This window comes from Pinus tabuliformis, chromosome X (genome assembly GCF_031772625.1).
Source record: "Pinus tabuliformis cultivar Carrire ecotype Pingquan chromosome X, CPIR1, whole genome shotgun sequence".
Lineage (NCBI taxonomy): Eukaryota > Viridiplantae > Streptophyta > Pinopsida > Pinales > Pinaceae > Pinus > Pinus tabuliformis.
In genome coordinates, this window is record NC_142308.1 from 233,110,286 (window position 1) to 233,130,822 (window position 20,537).

Consider the following 20,537-nt stretch of genomic DNA (forward strand, 5'->3'; position numbering starts at 1 on the left):
GTAACCCGAAATTAGGATGGATCTAAGATGATAGAATTTCCCCTTTAAATAGTCTATGCTCACATCAATACCATGGTATTACCATGGGTCAATACCATGGGTTATCATAAACCTAAAGCTTAAAAACTACTATTAGTAATTTATAAAAATTAATAAAATTAATAATTGATTTTTATTTTAACCAAGTTAAAATGTTTAAGTCACATTAAATTACAAGATCCATTTTTACTCTTGATCTACCAAGCCCCGAGAGAGATCAAATATTTTTTCACTCTATGCTAGTTTGCATATAACGATATTTGATCCCTCTTGACGCTTAGTAAATCCAGAGAAAAGATGGATTTATGCTAGTTTAATTACCCCTTCAAATAGACTACATTCCACGTGAATACCATGGTTCAATACCATGTGCCATCTTTTTTTTATTTATTAATACTAATATTAGGGTTAATAATATTTTTTTTCCATGGTATTAATAATAATTTGGCCCATATGCTTCACTTAAATATAACACATTTTTTGAGTGTCCGTAAATATAAGGTAACTTATGGAGTAAATATAAAAAAATGTTTTATTTATTTACCATATCCCTCCTTTATTTATATTTTTATTAATTTATCATACCTCTTTTATAAATATGGTATTTGGCCCATAGGATTCACTTAAATAAAACCTTCTTTTGAGTGAGGGTTATGGACTAAATATAAAAAGAGGTTTTATTTATTTATCATACCCTAGTTTATTTATTTATTTACCATACATTGGAGTAAGTATATAAAAAAGTTTTATTTACTATACCTCCACTTTATTTATATTTTTATTTATTTACAACAATATAAGGTGACTTATGGAGTAAATATAAAAAATGTTTTATTTATTTACCATAGCTATCGTTTATTTATATTTTTATTAATTTACCATACTTGTTTTATAAATATGGTATTTGGGCCATATTCACTTAAATAAAAACTCTTTTTTGAACCTTCTTAAATAGAGAGAGGGTTATAAACTAAATATAAAAATAGGTTTTATTTATTTACCATACTTCTAGTTTATTTATATTTTTATTTATTTACCATACTTCTAGTTTATTTATATTTTTATTTATTTACCATACTTTTGGAGTAAGTATAAAAAGAGGTTTTATTTATTTACCATACCTCCACTTTATTTTATTTTTATTTATTGGGACCAAATACAACCTCCCAAACCACCTCCCAAATCGGAAAATGGGGGATTGCAAACGAATTTAACATTGCAAAGCAGAAAATCAGGGGATTGTAATGGAATATAACCTCCAAAACCAGGTGAATCGGGTCAAATGAGTCTTTTCATAGTTTATCCGCCCTTTTTTTTGGGCTAAAATGAAAAAAATGGGTGTTTTATAAAAATTTCATCCGCCTAAAATGAAAAACCCCTTAAATTTCGCCATTGGGCTAAAATTCACCCCTAAAATTTACCATGACTATAAGAGGAAATTTAGGGAGAATGACACATAATTTTTGTATAGACATTGACTCCCGAGATGCCAGGTTGAAATCAACATACCAAGGCTTGATTAAGAGCTTTGCTAGTCCCAAATTCTAGCTAGAAGCAAGTATTTTTTCACAATCCCCTTTAGACTAGCTAGAAGCAAGTATTTTTTGACAATCCCCTTTAGACTTGAAAACAAAGGACATCTATCCATGGACCATTAAATGAAAAGACATCATATGACCTATAATCATCATCCAATTTGAAGTGTGCCAAGATGATAAAGATTTATCACCCACCTCCTTACCACAGAAAATTCTAATGAGGGTTTTACTAGAGGTCTGCAAAATAGTATCCAAGTTGATGTCCCAACCCACCACCATGGAGACCTTGGCTGGATGGGGTCAAATGCCATATTTTTTTTTGGCAGTTTTCGAGAGTCGAGCCCTATGGTGCCAGAGCAGAGACATTTGCATAGGAAGGTGAGGCAAGGGGTTGAGGTGAGGAGGGAAAGGAGGAAGTAGTAGGAGAGAGAGACAAGGAGGGAAACTAATTTTGCTTTGAATGCAAGAAGGGCTCGAGCTCTAGGATATTTTCCATTGGGATGGGGGATATAGAGGATTGGGGTCCAACAAGTTGTTGATCTATTGATGGATCCAAAGACCTGTCAAATGGGACAAAGGAATCATGCGTCGGGCACAAAGGAAATGTTGAGGTGGCCAATGATGTGTATTTAGACTATTGCTAGAAGATCTCCCCATTGGGCAGACTGTCAAAGTAATCTACCTCATCCTCATCCATGGTGTTGACAATACAGGGAGGGTCACACAAAGCCAAAAGACAATTGTTGGAAAAGTTGAGATTGGAGTCCACATGGAGAGGAGCGACAATGGGGGAAAATGTGTGACATAACTAATTAAAGAAAAATATAATAAAGTAGGTAGGATAAGGCTATCAACCGAGTTGAAAAAGATGGCAAACATGATCTGTGACCAAACCTTTACAACTTCATTGCTATAAAGATTAATAATATATTAAAAAAAATTCATTCTTATACATGAATAATGTTTATATATAAATTTTAAAAGGAAATAATATATATACTTGGTGTATGCCCTAAAACTGTGTGTGTTTGGTTAAGAGCTCTTTTTAAGAAACATATTAATAACCCAATATCGACAAGCATTCGATAAGAGCAAAAGTCTATTCCAAGTGGGGTGATTTTCCTTGAACATAGTGATGATCAACGTACATTAGCAATAAACAGTAGCTATCGACATTATTAACTTGAAAACTAAATTATGATAACTTTTTCCGATTTAAACTAAACAAAATAATATCCTATAAAACATAGTTATGTATAACGTATGATTATTTTATGATTTACCCTATTTTCTCTTAAACATATCCTATGGTGTGAACCAATCCAACGACAAAAGGAACCAAAAGAAAAAAGGCATATTAAAAAATTGAAAAAGAGAGCACGCCCACTTTTTCCTCTATATTTCTGTACTGTACGCATATTTCTTTAAATTGATCTTCATTCTGCCTAAACCCTCGTTCTCCCATATCGCATCGATCAGCAATCTCTCTTGGATTCAAGTACCTCATCCCCAGCGAGCGATCCTTACGGTTCCATGGCCGATTGGAGTCAGGCCGTGCCCTTGCGCAACTGGACTGCTGTTACTTGAAGCATTCGCTATCCAATGGACAGAGTTGTTTTCCTCAAACTCATATCTATGGATCTCTATGTTTCCGTTTCTAGCATGTCTCATCTTTCAGGGTATGAGGTACAGAGATTTTCCGAGGCCGAAACATCATCGTTCTTTGATTCGATTCACAATAGACATCTTACAGTACACCCTGGTTTTCGTCGGTGGGAGTTACTGTTTGCACTGGAGGTCTTGTGTTCGAGTCCAGCCGTCCGCTCCTTGAAACTTTTGCCTGCTTCCCATATAACAACTCGTCCTGCTGCGGATTCACCCATGGTATGTGGTATCGATCCACAGGAAACGGTGATTGTAAGAGGAGTCTTTGCAGCGTGGGGGTTAAGGTTTGGAATCCTGATTAAACTTATTTAGTTTTTATTGAGGTGGAGTAGGTTAAAGGTCGAAACCGAGTTATTTTTTGTGTTTTTTGGTGTTAAATATCATAATTTGATTTATGCGAGTTGAGTTCTGATTATTTTACTGAATTTTAGCTATTTTAAAAAATCGAAATTACTCCAGTTCAATCGCTGCGATTTCATCTCAAATTATGGCCGTGCAGGTCCATAGATGTGAGTTTGAGGTCGATCACTCGGTCCATCGGGTGGGGGCTGTTTCAAGTAACTTGAGTCCAGTCTCACAGGGGCACAGCCTGACTCCCATCAACTATGGACTCTTAATGATCACTATCTGGTGATGGGGATTTTGAATGCCAAGAGCGATTGCTGATTATTTCGATATGAGAGAACAAGGGAGGGATTATAATATACAGTGATTGTGAAGGGCTGAATTTACAATGATTATGAAGAGTTGTAAAAGAGGCGATCCTTGTGGTTTTGTAGAAATTTGGCCAAGTTTTCTGAGCGAACATTTCATGGCAGAGGGTATTGGAATGGTATACTTTGTAATTTTTTACGGATTATAAATGGTGTTATAAAGTTTTATTATTAAAACGATCATAAATTATACTATAAAGTTTTATGATAGAAATATAATGTATTAAGATAGAAATGAGCAAAAATGCAATGATTTGATTATGTGTTTTTGATATCTTAGGATTAAGATTCTTTTTCATTATGGTCAATATTTTTGTTTGAAAACAGAAATGTGCAGTCTTACGCGTTTGTTCCATTCTTAATATTTGTGGTAGTTATAGAATAACAATTTTGTTATTTAATTTAATTGGACCCACGGCTGGTATCCAACAACATGTAAAGCTGAGATTAATAGATTTTTTTTTCTAATATTTATTAGAGAGAAATATTTGAATTTGTGTCACCATGCACAAGCGTATTGACTTGTTGACATAAATGCCGGCCTCACTAGCACCATGTTGGCAACACTCTCTCTGACATTAATTTCAACCTAATCTTCTTCTTTGTAGGTAAACTGAACTGTTTCCTCCCCTTTCACATGACAAAGGACATGTTAAACTCTAGCAGCACCATGCTGACACACCACACTTTCGGCTTTGCTGATCAAGCTCCCCCTAAACATGAAGGGAACTTCATTATGATGTACACATAACGCTGCATTGGTGTTGTAGCCATACGTAGGAAGATACCAATGATATTAAGGACAATACAAGGCTACATGGCTAAAGTTTTAAACCAAAAGTGCAGCATCCCATGTATACATGAACTATTTTATCGGTAGTTAAATGTCAACAACAATAAATTACAAGGCTACAACATTGCATAGATATGTGTTTTACATGATTATTGAACTAAAGACTTATTCATACTGATTAACTGCTAGGGATTCGTCGTCTTTGCTGAGATTACACCATGTTATCATGGGTGTGCAAACAAGTTTACAATATTCCATCCCAAATTTCCTTAATATATTCTTGAGATATTTAGTTTGAGAAAGAAAGATGCCATCCTTAGTTTGATGTACCTATAATCCAAGAAAGAATGTTAGCTCACCAAGTAGGGACATTTCAAATTCCTGTTGCATGGCTGTTGCAAACCCTTGACTCATTGAGTCAACATTGCTACCAAATATGATATCATCAACATAAACAACTACCACCAAGAGTTTATCCATGTCTGCTTTGATATATAAGTTGTTATCTGTTGATCCTTTCTTGAAGCCCTATTGTTGAAGATATTTTTCAAGACAGTAGTACCAAGCTCAGGGAGCTTGCTTTAACCCATACAAAGCCTTCTTGAGTTTGCATACAAGATTCTTGTCATTACCAAGTATAAATCCTTCAGGTTGCTCAATGTAAACCTCCTCCTCTAGATATCCATTCAAAAAGGCGGATTTAACATCCATTTGATATAATTTAAATTTGTGGAAGCTGGAAAATGCTAAGAACATTTTGATGGCTTCGAGCGAGGCCATAGGTGCAAATGATTCTTTAAAATCTCTTCCCTCCTATTGTGCATACCCTTTGCAAATAAGACGTGCCTTATTCCTGACTACTTTTCCATCTTCATTTAGTTTGTTCTTAAATACCCATTTGGTACCTATTACATTTTATTTTGTGGCCTTGGAACTAGATCCCAAGTATGATTCTTCTCAATTTGGTTAAGTTCTTCATGCATGGCTTTAATCCAACATTCATCTTGGCTTGCTTGATGCACATTTTGAGGTTCAATTGTAGATAACAAAGCTAAATGACTAGATGAACCAATGAACTTCCTTCTAGTTTGCACTCCAACCTCTTTATCACCTAGTATTTGAATTTCAGGATGATTTTTCTACACATACCTAGATGGAGTCTTTTTTGGATCACTTCTTGATTTGTCTTCTTCTGATGCTTCATCTTCTTCTTTCCCTACAATTTCTTTGATTTTGTCATCTGGATGTTCATCATCAGATTGTATTTTCCTTTTGGGGCATACAAATCCTTCATCTATTGTAACATCTATACATTCAACAATTTTATGAAGCCTTTTATTGTAACATTTGTAGCCCTTGCTTCTGGAGGAGTATCCAAGAAGAATGTCTTCATATGCCCTTGGTTCAAATTTGTTAAGTTTATCATCATTTCTTTTGATATAATATTTGCTTCCAAATATCTTAAAATACTTTACAGATGCACATCTGCTATACCACAATTCATACAATGTTTTGTCACTATTAACCCTCACATGGTCTTTGTTGAGTATGTTGACTTTTGTTTGCAGTGCTTCTCCCTAAGAGGTATAAGGCGCTCCATATTCATCAAGCATTGCACGAGCCATTTGTTGAACAATTCTATTCATTCTTTCTACAACTCCGTTTTGTTGAGGAGTTTTGGATATATTGGATTTTCTTTTGATACCATTCTGATCACATAAATCAAATAATGAATTCACCCCCTCTATAAGATCTGAGACATTTGATTTTTAGATCCATTTGATTTCCAACTAAATCCCTAAATATTTAAAATTTCTCAAAAGGCTCACCTTTAATTTTTAGCAAGCTAACCCAACACATTTTAGTGTAGGCATCAATTAATAACATAAAATAATGCTCACTCAAGGAAATTTCTTCTTGATTGGTCCACATAAGTCAATATGGATTAGTTCAAGAGGTATTTTTGAAGAGTATTCCTTTGTTTTGAATTGAACCCTTGATTGCTTACCAAATTGATAGGGTTTGCAATTCTATCTTCAGGTGGTATGATATTTGGCATGTCATGGACAACTCCCTTCTTGCTTAGTTTAACTAGTTGAATGAAAATGAGATGTCCCAACCTCTTGTGCCATAGCCAACTTTCTTCAGTCTTGCTCAAATAACAATGTTCACTGTCACCTTCTAAGATGTATACATTATCTAGAGTTTTGGTTGCTTTGATTACAGTTTTCCCTGTGTCTAATTATTTGACCACACATCCTTTAGACCTAAAGATAACTTCATGTCCTTGGTTGCACATCTGATTGACACTTAACAAATTGTGTTTTAAGGCATATATAAAAAATACATTTTGACCCTTGGATTTACCTCTTAAGACCACAGATCATTTTCCTTTAATAATAGCAGGATAATTATTACCAAAAGAAACATTTCCTTTCTTAACTTCATTAAAAGAAACAAAATTATTTTTGTCACCTATCATGTGCCTTGAGAAACCAATGTCAACATGCCATAGGACCGTTCTCTTAATCCCTGGCATACAAAGCTAAAGCATACTTTTTTGAAGAAGAAGTATCCCTTTTCCAAAATTTAGGAGGTTTTGCTTTTCATTCACATTGATAAGAAAGTATCAATCTACCTCTGTATTCAGCTTCCCCATGCCAAAGTTATTGCATATAAAACATTCAATTTCATCCATAAGAGGAGAGAAAAAATTATTAAATGACTTCATTTTTTTTTCTAAGTAATATTAATTCTATTATAGTAACAGTAAAATTACAACGAGGCTTTGGCCTCTGCTGGTCTGGAACAGAGATATAACATGTTTAAACATAAAAAAACTGAGTCAAGACTACCCCTGAAGGGGAAACTAGTCCGAAAAACAGTGGAAAAACGCTGCCTGTGCAGGGGTGCCAGCTTTTAAATCCAAATAGACCATTATAGCAAGTTCCCCAAACTGACTACATATTTTGAAATAAACATTAAAATAAACCCCTTAAAAAACTGAGCTAGGTGGCGAAACCTGTCTGCATGGATGTGCTAGGTGTTGGTTGGCGATGGCGGTTCCTCCGCTATCAAACATCTGTATTCCTCCCAATCATACTCAGCAACCTTCTTGCCACCTAGAGTGTCATTAGTCTTCTTACCTTTGCCTTTGCTGGTGTCACTACTACTCGAGGCTTTCGGCTTGTTGATGGCCGGCTGCACTTGAGCCATCTTCTGAGTGCTGGCGCTCGGCTTCTCCTGTGCAGAGGCAGTGGGTGCATGAACTGGGGTCTTCCCTATGTTGTGAGCTAGGTTAGACTGCGGGTAGGTCTCCTCTCTGAATTCCACAAAGATGGTGGCTATAATCGCAGGCCTGTTCAGAGTGCAGAGGAAGCGAAATTGAGCAAATTGATGGTGTTGGTGAGGGGACATAGGGAGATTGACCGTTTGGGTAGTAGCAGTGATCCTTTGAGCTTCGCCAGGATGAGCGCGTCCATTTCCGCTTCTGGTGGCAGGGTAGTGGCCCGTGAATTGGGCTGAGGATGGAGTGGAGGATGGGGAGGACAAAGGAGTGGCCGACGTAGAGTGAGTTGGAGGGGGGGCAGATGGCTTGGCCTCGGTTTCTGCCTTGCCTACTGCGCATGTGATGATGGAGCCACAACATAGTTCTATGGGTGAGGTGGTGCAAGTTGGTGTGGGCCGAGAAGATTGAAACGCTAGCTGCGAGCGGGGAGTGGGTGGCAGACTCGACGCTAGAGATTACAAGTTGTCTCGAACCAGAGATGGAAACATGTCCCGGGGTTTCAAATTGCAGGGTGCAAAGAGCAGTATGGGAGAAATGAATTCCATTCCCCAAGTCTACACAGCTCAGGAGACTGCAACGCCTCCTTGTTGTCGTGCAAGAGCTTGGCTCTGCAGTGATAGGGTGGCAAGAGCAGTTCAATGGAGGTGGAACAAGGTGTTGCAGACGATCCAGAGCCATGGTTTTAAATTTGCAGGGGAGATCTCGACCCGCGCACTAGATTAAAGGCGTCGTCTGGGTGATAGAGGCTCGCATTAAATTGCCATGGGTGAGAACGCGGGTGGTCATGTGGCTAGGCCACCTGCCAGCCCAACGTCTCATCTACATTAATGCGGTCTTAAACACCTGCAGCCGAGGGTGCTGCATCATTTTGCACCAGTGCAGTGCAATCCTGTAATTGGATTCCATCTTTTATAATATCGAGAGAGCATGAGTTTAGTGTTCGATCACTATCCTCCCCCAAATTTGCCAAGAGGTTTGCCACTTTGTTGCCATCTCTCCTGATATGTTTGAACATGATTGCTCTGTTGGTTGTGAGCCATTGTTCAATGAGCTCTAAACGAGCTGCCAATCTCCAACTGCAGACCAATTTGTGAGCAGGGGTCCCCTGAAGAATTAGATTAGCCATGTTGACGAGTATCTGAGAGTCTCCTTCAACAAGTAAAGGAAAGAAGCCATGCTGCTGCACTAGTTGAAGGCCCTGCCACAATCCTTCTAGCTCAGCTGAATTGTTCGTGTCCCATACAATTGTGCCCAGGAAAATCATAAGAGGTTTGCCATTTTGATCCCTGAATATTCCTCCATGACCAGCCATGCCTGGATTATCTTTGGAGGCTCCATCAAAGTTTAATTGGGAAAATCTTGGTGGCGGAGGGAGCCATTTGCTAGAAGTTTTGTGATTTAAGAAGGATTTACTGGGGTTTTCCTATAGTTAGTTAATCCTCAGATTCCAATTCTTCCAGATGTTTTGCTCCTGTGGAGAGGTGGGAAAATCATCTTGGAGCCATGTTTGGAGCGCTAAGGTTTCCTGAAGATTATGGCATAGATTGCTCCAAATGACCTCTATGGGTGTGGAATGATTCTTGAAGATGCAGCAGTTTCTTTCCTTCCATATAGTCCAGATGAGAAGACTTGGGACGATTTTGCACAAAGTGTTTAACAAGTTGCTCTTGTACGGATTGTTTGCCCAATTTCGGATGGTGTTGGTAATGTCTCCTTTTACTTTGCCTTCTTTTTGGCATCTGAAGCTTGTTTTTTCCCAAAGTTTGTTTGCCAAGTTGCATGTTTCCATGAGGTGTTGTATGGTTTCTTCCTGTTGTTTGCAGATGGGGCATATTGAGGGCCCGTGGAAGCTTTTCCTCCTCAAGTTGTCCCATGTGAGGATTCTTTTATGACATAATAGCCAGAGGAAATTAGAAATCTTGGACCAAATTTTGGGAGACCAGATTTTGTCCCAGAGAGGGTCCTTGATATTCTGAGTACTAATCAAAAGGTTATATGCCTCCTGACTGGTAAAAGTTCCACGTGGAGTGTATCCCCAGCGCAAGATGTCCTTCTTATCGGAAAATCTAATTTTCCTATTTATGATTTTTGTGTCCATCTCCTTATGCATTAGCTTTGTTCCTTGCCGGATGATGTGCGTCGAGTTGATCCATTGTCTATATCCCTATTTGAGGGTGGGAGTCTAGAGCTGGTTGACCGTGTCCAACTGATGCTCATCCTAGTCCTCTGTTTGTGGTGGTGTAATTATGTCGTTGAGCCTGGGTCTTCGCTGCCAAGAGTCAGCCCAGAAGTGGGCATTGTTGCCGTTTCTTATTTCCCAAAAACTGTGCTGTTGGATCATGGCTCTGTGCTATCTGGTCGCATTCCAGATTAGGAATACTTTTCTGGTATCTATAAGCCAAATTAAATCGTCTGGTGGTCTATTGTGTGCATATTTGGCATTCCAACGGATGGCCCGTGGCGTGTGCGGAGCAGAGAGCCATTTCCACCATATTCTTGCTCCCATGACTGCATTACTGTGTTGAGGGTCTCGGAGACCAATACCCCCAAGTTTTTTTGGAAGGCAGATTATTGCCCATTTGACTAGTGCCCATTTGTGATTTTGACCAGAAGATCCCCATAAAAAGTTTCGTTGTAGATTTTTGATTTTTTTAAGCACCCATTTCAGCGCTGCCAAAACAGAGAAGAGATAAAGTGGCATTGATTGCAAGACAACCTTGACTAGCACTAGACAACTAGCCATGTTGAGGGCTCTAAAAGTCTAGGAAGTGAGTCAGGCTTCTAATTTGTCCAGAAGTGATTTCTAAGAGGTGTGGTTGAGAGCAGAATAAGTTAAGGTGGCACCAAGATATTTGGAAGGGAGAAATGCAACATAGAATCCTAAAATGTGGGCTATAGAGGTTTGAGTTATGGAGGGAGTGTGAAAGAAGAAGATTTCGGATTTAACAGTATTGATGCTAGCTCCAGATGCTTCCAAGAAATCATCGAGAAGGGATATGAAAGTTTGGGCTTCTTGGACCGAAGGATGCCCAAACAACATGTTATCGTTCACAAATTGTTGGTGAGTGATGGTAGGGGAGTTGTGGATTGAAATTCCTCTTAGCTGTTGAGATTGAAGAGCATTCTTGATGATACGACCTAACCCTTTGGCTATGAGAACAAAGAGAAAGGGGGAGAGGGGATCTCCTTGACGTATACCTATACAAGGATGAAAAGGTATTGAAGGAATTCCATTAACAAGAATTGAAAAGAAAGTGGAGGAGATTAAGCTCATGACCCATCTAACCCATGGAGGAGAGAAACCAAAGGCTGATAGCATTTTTTGAATATACATACAAATCAATTTATCAAAATATTTAGAGAGGTCGATTTTGAGTAGCATATTTGATTTTTTATGGTGCTTCAGGGAATGAATGATCTCATGGGTGAGAATGATGCCATCTATGATTTTACTTCCTTCAACATAGCCCGATTGTTCTAGCAAGATGAGCATGGGAAGTAGCGGTTTCAGTCGAGAAGCAATGACTTTGAAGATGACTTTATAGATAACATTGTAGAGGTTTATAGGCCTGAATTTGTCTGGAGCAAGAGACTGCTCTTCTTTGGGGATGAGAGATATGAAAGTCACATTTAAAGAGGGAAGCATCTAATGGAGGGTTTTAGATTCTTCCACTACCTACTAGACTTCATCTTCGATTAAATCCCAGAATTTATGAAAGAAGTTTGAGGTAAAACCATTTGGTCTAGGTGCTTTTCCTTCCTTGAGTTGATGCATGGTAGAGTCGACTTCCTGTAGAGAGACTGGATGAAGGAGTAGTTGATTATGTTTGTCCGTTATCACCTTCGGGATGTGCTGGAGAATCCTTTCTATAGCTGGCTGTCTGTTAATTTGAGGTTCTTGATGAACTCCTTTGAAGTGATTGAGGAGCTCTTTTTCAATATCCTCATGTTCTTCCAGCCTTTCTCCCTACTGATTCTGAATTTGGGTAATAATGTTATGCATTCTCCTCTATATAGTGGTGCGATGAAATAATTTCATATTCCGCTCACCCTCTCTTAGCCATCTTACTTGGGATTTTTGTTTCCAGAGGATTTCCTCTTGCTTTTCTCTTTCTGCCATCTAATTCTGAAGGTTCTTTTCCTGTTCTAAAAGTGCTTCAATCCTTCCTTCAGTAATGATGGTCTGCTCAATTTTTCCCATTTCCTGAACTAGAGCTTTTTGAGCTTGAAAAATGTTTCCAAAGGTGGCATGATTCCACTGCTTGATGTGCATTTTGAGATGTTTGATTTTTTGTTGGAATTGAAACATTTTTGTTCCTACTGGGGGAATGAAGCTTTTCTATGCCGTATGGACTAGATCACTGAATTTTGGATGAGTCAACCAGAAAGCTTCAAAGCGGAAGGGTCTTCGAGTGGTTTTTCCAAGTCTTTACCATTGAAGCTAGATGGGCTAGTGGTATGATCCAATAAGAGGTAAGATTGAGGTTGAGAAGTCCCCTCCAAGGTGGATGGCATTGTCTGAAATTAGGAATCGATCCAGTCGGGAGGCAATCTATTGGGAGCTGGATCTTTTGTTATTCAAAGTATAGATTCCATTGTTAAAAGGAAGATCAATGAGCCAGTTGTTTTGGATGAAATCCTTGAAGTGATCACTTTCAATGTCCAGTTTGATTCAACCCCCTCTTTTTTCCTCTAATTTAGTGATAATATTGAAGTTGCTCCCAATTATCTAGAGAGGGTGTATTCTGGTGGAATTGAGCAAGGTTAGCGTATTCAGAATTAATGACTTGTTCACTGCTTCCTAGGGAAAGTAGACATTAGTGAGATGGCCATGCACATTGGTCCCGATGATATGGAAAGTAGCTTGTATGAAGTGATGGGTCACATGGATGTCAGTGAGCGTGATAACCTGTGCATTCCATGCTATTGCGTTTCCTCCCAAGGCTCCCAGAGCGTCCACTACTACTATTTGACTACCTAGCCAAGCTTTTGTGAGAATGGTGCCAAGCATGGTACTATTACATTTAGTCTCTTGCATGAAGAAAATTTGAGGTTTCTCCTACCGTATCATGTTTTTAATCATTATGTATTTCCCAGGGCTATTTAGCCATCTTAAATTCCAAGATGTGAGCTTCATTATTCAGGGTTGGGGAGCGACCTGTAGCAATTTGTTAATTTGGAGTATCTTCCTGATTCCACCAACATTTCCCCAATGAGGATAGTTCTTTGTAAGTCTATCTTTTTGCCCCTTTTCATGGTATCTTTGGGTAGATTCTTCTCGTCCCACTGACTTCCTGGTTGGATTCCTAAAGTTCGCTGCTGACGTGCTTTAGATAAAATTACCTCTAGACTTTCTAGCTGTCTTGCCAGGATTTTGTCAAATTCTTTTTTCTTGCAGGCTTGCTCAAGGTCAAATATATCCAGATCTCCTATGTCTATACTTTCTGGCTCTTCTTCCATATGCTTGGGTTCATTACTTTTCACTGGGAAATCAGTTGAAATATTTGGTTCATGCAGAAAAATGTCTATGTCCATGCCATTAGGTTTCCAAGCGGTATCCATAATGGAGGAGGAGAGGGGAAGATCTTTGGTTCTCGAGGGTTGTTGTGTAGGGCTTGAATCAGCGTGAAGGGAGGCAGGAGGGTGATTTGGGAGGCTCATATAAATGCATGGGGGGTTCAGAGGCCATTGATGCTGGTTGAGCCAGGATGTCGAAGCTGTTGCTAGTTGAGGGAGCAGGGGTGCTGGCTGGGGGAGTTTTGGAGTGCGTTGCATGTTTTTTTTTATTCCTTTTCCAATTGTTCACTTTTGTAAAACCATCTATGTTAGGTTTCTCAGAGGAGGTATTGGAGGAGGGATTTGCATTCAGCGGGAAGTCACAGAAAAGATGCCCATGGGCGTGACATTTCCTACATCTGAAAGGAACATGTTCATAATCTATAGACTGGATCCATTCAAAATCATCATGATATAGACTTACTGAATTTGGAAGAGCTTTTTTCAGATGCATTTAGATGCATATGTGGGCGTAGGAAGTGTATCTTCTGAGTTTTGTTTCTTTTGCTATTTTTATGAACTCCTCGAGGCCATTTCCAATGTCTGTTAGTGATTCTTCATCCCAATATTCCAAAGGAAGGGTATATAACCTGATCTATAATAGTGCCCAGCTTAGATCTTCTTTGTCCGGATTGAATCTTTCAATCCAGTCTCTCAAGTACAGGCCTACAACATTAAAGAAATAGGGGCCGCCATCGATAACCCTATTTTTGTCTTCTACACAGTTAAAGACCATTATGAAAAACCCTTTTGGTCCTAGCTGCAGGGTGATATGTCCTTTGGGTTTCAATTTGGCTACAATTCATCCTTGCAAGGCTTTCTCTGTTGGTCAGAATCCAATAAATTTCCCAATGAGAGCATGGTCTTTCATGAACTGGATCTGGGTATTGATTCTTTGACTAGGTAATTCAATGTTTGGTCATTCTACTACCATAGGTTTGCAGGTTGCAAAGGTTGCTTTGGGTGCCTCATCATTTCCTGCTGTGTTTCGTGGCCCACTTTGGGACGTTGCCTCTGTTCCTTCTGGTCCTTTCTGTGTTTCATTATTGTTCTGTTTTGCCTGTTTTTTCATGATGATAGGTGGGTTTGATGTGGAGGCCCCATCAGATCTATTCTTAGTCTGAGGCGTATTGTTTTCAATGGGGGAAGGCTCAGAGTCCCCCCCACCCTGAAAGGGACTCCATGATTGTTGTACTATTCACTGGTGTATGCAGTTGGCAGGGGTTGCAGTAGGTTGGTAGCAGCCGCGCTGTGCTCAGAGCAGATCTCCATTGTAAGGACTTACAAAACCCTAATCCATTGCAGAGCTCCAGAGCAACCGAGCCATCCACTCACGTTCATGTCAATTAAATGACTTTATTAGCCTCTATTGAATTATTTGAATTATACTTGACTTTTGCTTCTATAGTCTTGATAGTTTCATATGCTACATGATGAACGACTTTGTGATCAATATTATGACAGGAAAAGTAGTGACCATAGAAGAAATATGAGTACTTGGGAGTAAAGAATTTCCTTGGATGACTTGGCTCTTGATTGTATAAATATTTCCTCTCTAATCTTGGTTTCCTCCCTTGTTTTAAATTTGCATGGTTTGATTCATCCTACCTTTGTTGAGCCTTGTTGCTTTGACCATTAATTCCCTTTACGCCATTGACTTAACTCTTTGGACTTGTGCCTATTGACTTTATAGGAACTGAGCACAATTTGAGTCTTTGTTGTTTTGATTCTAATTTTCATTCTATCCAAGACCTATCTTGATTAATGAAGAACATTGATCATTGATAATCTTCTCTAATATTTCAGATCCCTTTGAAAACTTGAGATTTAGGTATAGCTGAGCCTTTTCTTTCTCAATTTCTTTCCTCAGTACTACAATTTCTAATTCCAATTTCTCGCAATTCCTTTCTTTTTTCTCTTGCAAAAATTTCCTTTATACTTCCTCTACTCTTTTAACTTCTTCTATACAAACCTTTAACTGGGTTATTTCTTTCGCAAATCTATTCTCTTTATACACTTTGATTTCTTTTTCTGGGTCTTTTTTTATTTATTATTTATTTATGAGCCTATCAACATCTTTCAATGCATTCATCAAATCATTTGAATCACAATTATCTAATTCACTTGCTAATTAATCATCAAAAGCCTTAAGGATTTTGTATTTAGGATTAGGGACATAGTCGTTATCTTCATCATCATATGAACATTCACTATCTTCATGGGAATAAAAAATCTTCTTTTTAGTGAAATTCCTTTTGGATTTTTTCTTAAAAATGTTCTTTCCCTTTTCAACATTATCTTTGTATGGATATTTAGCAACATAATGACTAACCCTTTCACAAGAAAAATATTTGAATGGGAGCTTACCCTTGAAATTTCTACTTCTCGTTTGCATCTTCCTGATGAGTTTGCCTCTTCTTCATTTAAGATATAGCTGGTGTTTTTAATTTCTTGTTTTTATTTGCCTTTGCTTGTAGTTTTGGAGGCAACTTCTTTGACTTCTGATTGGTCCCCTTTTGTCCTTATTTCATAGGCTGGCAAATCCTATGGAGCTTTTCTTGGGATAGTTGGCTCAAATCCTACACTTATTCAATTACAGAAACTTTGGCATTGAAATTAGGAGTTAGTGACCTTAATATCTTCTAAAAAATCGTAGAGTATTCAAACTTATCTCCAAGATCCTTCATATTATTTACTACTTCACCGACTTTGAGAAAAAATTTGCAACACTTTCATATTCATGCATTTTAAGAGTTTCATATTAGATTCTATATGGTTGTAGCTTAGCACTTTTTACCTTTGTATCCACTTCATAGTTGTTTACCATTTTGTCCCACATTTCGTTTTGTAGTTTCGTACTACATTACCTTCACAAATTATGATTCTGCAAGATCTTTCAGAATAGCATTAATTTCTTTGACATTGTTTTCATATTTTATCTTGCCTGCATCATTTGTGGGAATGGATCTAGGGTTTTGGTATCCACTTTCTACTGCTTCCCAAACACCATATCCAAGAGATTGCAAATAAGACTTCATTCTAATATTCCAAAATGTGAAATTTGTTCCATTGAATAGATGTTGCTTGGTTGAGAAGACTTCATCCTAGTTTCCCATTTTGCAAGATCTCCCTTCTAGCGATCAAGCTATTTCTTGAAGGACCTGGCTCTGATACCAATTGTTAGAAATACTTAGTGGGGGGGTGAATAAGTATTTCATATTCTTATCCAATTTTACTTTTATTTACAATATTAATTGACAACTAAGTTAAGCATAAGCAAATAGCACATGTAAACTATTAGCAACATATAAAAGAAAATGAATAAGAGCACATCAATAGATCAGTATGTACATCATCACATAAAGACACTAGATTTTTAGGTGGAAAACCCAACTAGGAAATACCACCATTGTTATTGCCTTCTTCATCTTGTATTATTAATTTTCGTTTCTTTTATATCTTGCACTAGTGCAAACTTCTACCATTGCGCAGGCTCCTACCTACTGGAGGTCACTACCTCTAATAAATTCTCCTACTACTACTAGAAGGGAGCCACTACTCCCTTAGTGAAGGATCCAAACCTCAAACTTCTTGTGGACGTCATTTCAAAATATTTCACACTGAACACCTGCAAAAAACTAAATATTGTACGCCATGTTTCATCCAATTTTCAAAGTAGACCCATTTAGACTTGTCTTCTCAATAACAAAATACAAAAACCACTGCACTACTCAACAACTAAATATTAAACCTCTTTGCAAAACTCCTTAGATCAAAATATGATGTCTCTGCTCATGTAACTCACACTCTATGCTCAAAAACACATCAATAGCTAAGATACATTAATCAGTAAAGCAGATCACAAATGTCATTATGGCTTAAGAACCCATCAATTGTATATAGATCAAATACTACAATCATATACTTCTTCTATACTAGAATGAATATAACCAGTAGCATATATCACTATCTCTCACCCATGATAAGCAGCATCAAACTGAGATACAAATCACTCAGCCAACATAAATACTATGACCAACAACTCAATAAAACTCATAACATCAATGGCTCTTTACCACATAAGATTCAACCATACAAAAATACAGAATGTCATATATCTCTTTCACAAACCGACTTACTCATAAACCCTACAAAACAAGGTGCTAATCATGAAACAAAAACTCTGCCATTAACCTCTGTATTAGATCCTGCAATCACACCATATTAGGTATTGCTTCTTCACAACTGATAACATTGTCTAAGAGAACCTTTAACAAGATTTAGTATTTACAAATCATTCCCAAAATTATAAATCACCAGATCAACAATTGTTTCCCAAAGAATATGCTAATAAGCACCTTTGATGAGATCATGTACTCAATATAAATAGTAATGTTATCTAAATAAACCTCCAACAATCTTTGACAAATCAGGCCCAAAACTATTAATTACCAGATCATTGGCTACTAGACACAAAATGAATACCTTCAATGAGATCACTCAAGGACAAATACATTCTATACAACTCATAACCATTCTAGAAATCAAACAAAATCCTTTAATCCGTTTAAGACACAGAAAGAGTAACCTACTCCATCTTAATGCACAATATAGAATGCACACACATGGCACCTATTTTTATAGAACAATATGCCAGTCACAAAGCACAAGACTTTGCCATCAACCTTGGTCAATACTATAGGTGTGCCTTTGCACCACATTCTTCAGATTTGACTATGCACACAATGCTTAGTCTCTGTGCATATTGCCAAAGGGATGAATAAACCAACTCAATATACATACAATTACACATTAAACCATATCTCAGTGACCAAATATAATTGGTAAACAATAATTTCATGATGTTTAAACACAAAGATTCACCCCCTTGAACTGATATAAATCTGGAAAACAACAATAATATGTCCTAGACATAGTCATCTGATTTAGAGTGCTTATGCTCTGGTGAGATACACCTTTTAGATAAGATCAAATCTACCATAACTCATGCATATCGATCATTCTCCTTTTAAAAATACTGGCGCATTTGCTCAGGTTTGGATATGCCACACACACTTGAAGATTTTCACCATATCCACTTCAAACTTGTGCTAGAATAAAGAGACAAATAAAAATAAGACAACATTGATTTAATCTAGATTGATCCAGGGATAAAATGACATTAAGAAGTTAGAATCGTCTTATACACCCATTTTCTAATCGCCTTGTGAATTTATAGGTTCTCCATCCTTCAATTACCTTGGGAAAAAAAACATAAACTTGTGGATGGTATTGTTGACAAGATCAATGATGTTGAACATCCTCGCTTGCATGAATTCCTTGGGAAATTCGATGGTTTGGCCCTTGGTTTTTAATTTTCTTCACCTACAAGCATCATCGTGAGGATGGCACTATCTCCTAGGGAGGATAATCACATGGACATAGTGACCACCCAATGAAGATGCTTCTATGATCGCTCTATTCTGGTTATCTTCCCAACAAATATGGTTTAACTTGAGGAAAATCCTAGGTGCTCTTCCCAAAACTCTGCCAAATTGCTACGTCACCTTGCTAGGCACCTCCAGAGCTTGTCCAACTTCTGCATGGTCCCATGTCAACTCTTCTTCGAGCATCAAACCATCATCAAAGCTCTTGTAAAACATCCTGTACAACCACCTGATCATCATGCACACGTGTAGTGACTTGTTGACATCAATGCCAACCTTACTAGCACCATGCTGGAAACAAAAGGATCTCTCACATGCCTTCTAATAATTGAACTATGATATATTAATTTTGATCTTGAATGCCATTCTTATTTTTTTCCATAATGTTTATAGATATGATCTTTTATATGGACAAAAAACTAGTTTTATTAAGATATTATTTTTTATGGACAAAAAACTAATTTTATTAAGATATTATTTTGTTTATAAAAGTTCTTATGGATAGCCATTTTTATATGCATGCAAAAATTTAAAAATTGATATTATTAAGGAAAAAAATATTTCTTTATTGTTATTGTTGTTTGTTGGCATTATGATACAGGTGTTGTCCTTGATGGCAACTCACTCAGATGATAGTTCACAGTGCAATAGGTTAACAACAAAGGATTACAAATCAAACTCCAAAGATTGAAGAAAGAAAGGTATACGCTGGTTCACTTTGTCCAAGAAGCATATACACGCGGGTTAACAGATAAAAAGGAGCATATATGTATACACACACTTTCACAGAAGGAAAAGCACGTACATGTTGGAAAACCAAGGTATTTTGATCCAAGGTATTGGTCCAACGTATTGACCCAAGGTATTTGGTCTAAGGTATTGACCCTAGGTATTTGGCCCAAGGTATTGGTCCTAAGTGGTTTTAGTCCAAGGTATTGAGAAAGGGCTAAGAATATATAAGGAGGAGAAGATAATTAGGCCAGGTGTGCAAGTATTGAATATCTGATGAAGTGTGAGATCCAGTATGTAGGTTATGGGTTTCTGATGCTTTGCTTGATTTGAACTAAGGATGCACCTATGTGGTTGATGATGGATGATGGATCGGGATCATAAGACTTGAAATGTATTATCATTATGTGGTTTGATCATGGATAGTCTAGATCTAAATACTGACGCATGTTTTATTCTGCAAATGTTATGATATGGGTATGACTGAATTATGAAATAATTTTGAAGTTTTTAAGTTAGTATTTGTATATCTGTATGTTGGTTTGCTTTGGTAAAAGCGCGTGTACACACTGGTTCGACTTATCAAAGTAGCATATACATTATGAAATATGATATTTGAATTTGCAGTTGGTTCTAGTGGTTGTTGCAGAGTTCTGGGTTCTGCTTTGTGTTCTGGTGACTGTGTTTTCATGACAGTGTTCTGAATGTTTAGATTGGTTGATTGTGATTTTCTTCAGTGATGATGGGCCTTTAGTGATTCAAATATTG

At 37.5% G+C, this 20,537-nt stretch overlaps 1 protein-coding gene and 1 long non-coding RNA gene across 2 annotated transcripts in view; both read left to right on the top strand.

The window, feature by feature from the left end:
• LOC149139219 (uncharacterized) overlaps nt 1–20,252 on the top strand; it is a 28,750-nt gene extending 8,498 nt beyond the window's left edge. Inside the window, exon 2 of the mRNA XM_089447637.1 lies at nt 19,642–20,252. Coding sequence (XP_089303763.1) covers nt 19,642–19,731 — 90 coding nt within the window. The 3' untranslated portion in view covers nt 19,732–20,252. The remainder of the gene's footprint in view (nt 1–19,641) is intronic.
• Nucleotides 2,930–4,069, top strand: LOC149139220 (uncharacterized). The gene is made up of 2 exons (XR_016264269.1): nt 2,930–3,526; nt 3,742–4,069. It is a non-coding gene; the product is annotated as an uncharacterized LOC149139220 (long non-coding RNA).
• Nucleotides 20,253–20,537: the final 285 nt, after the last annotated feature.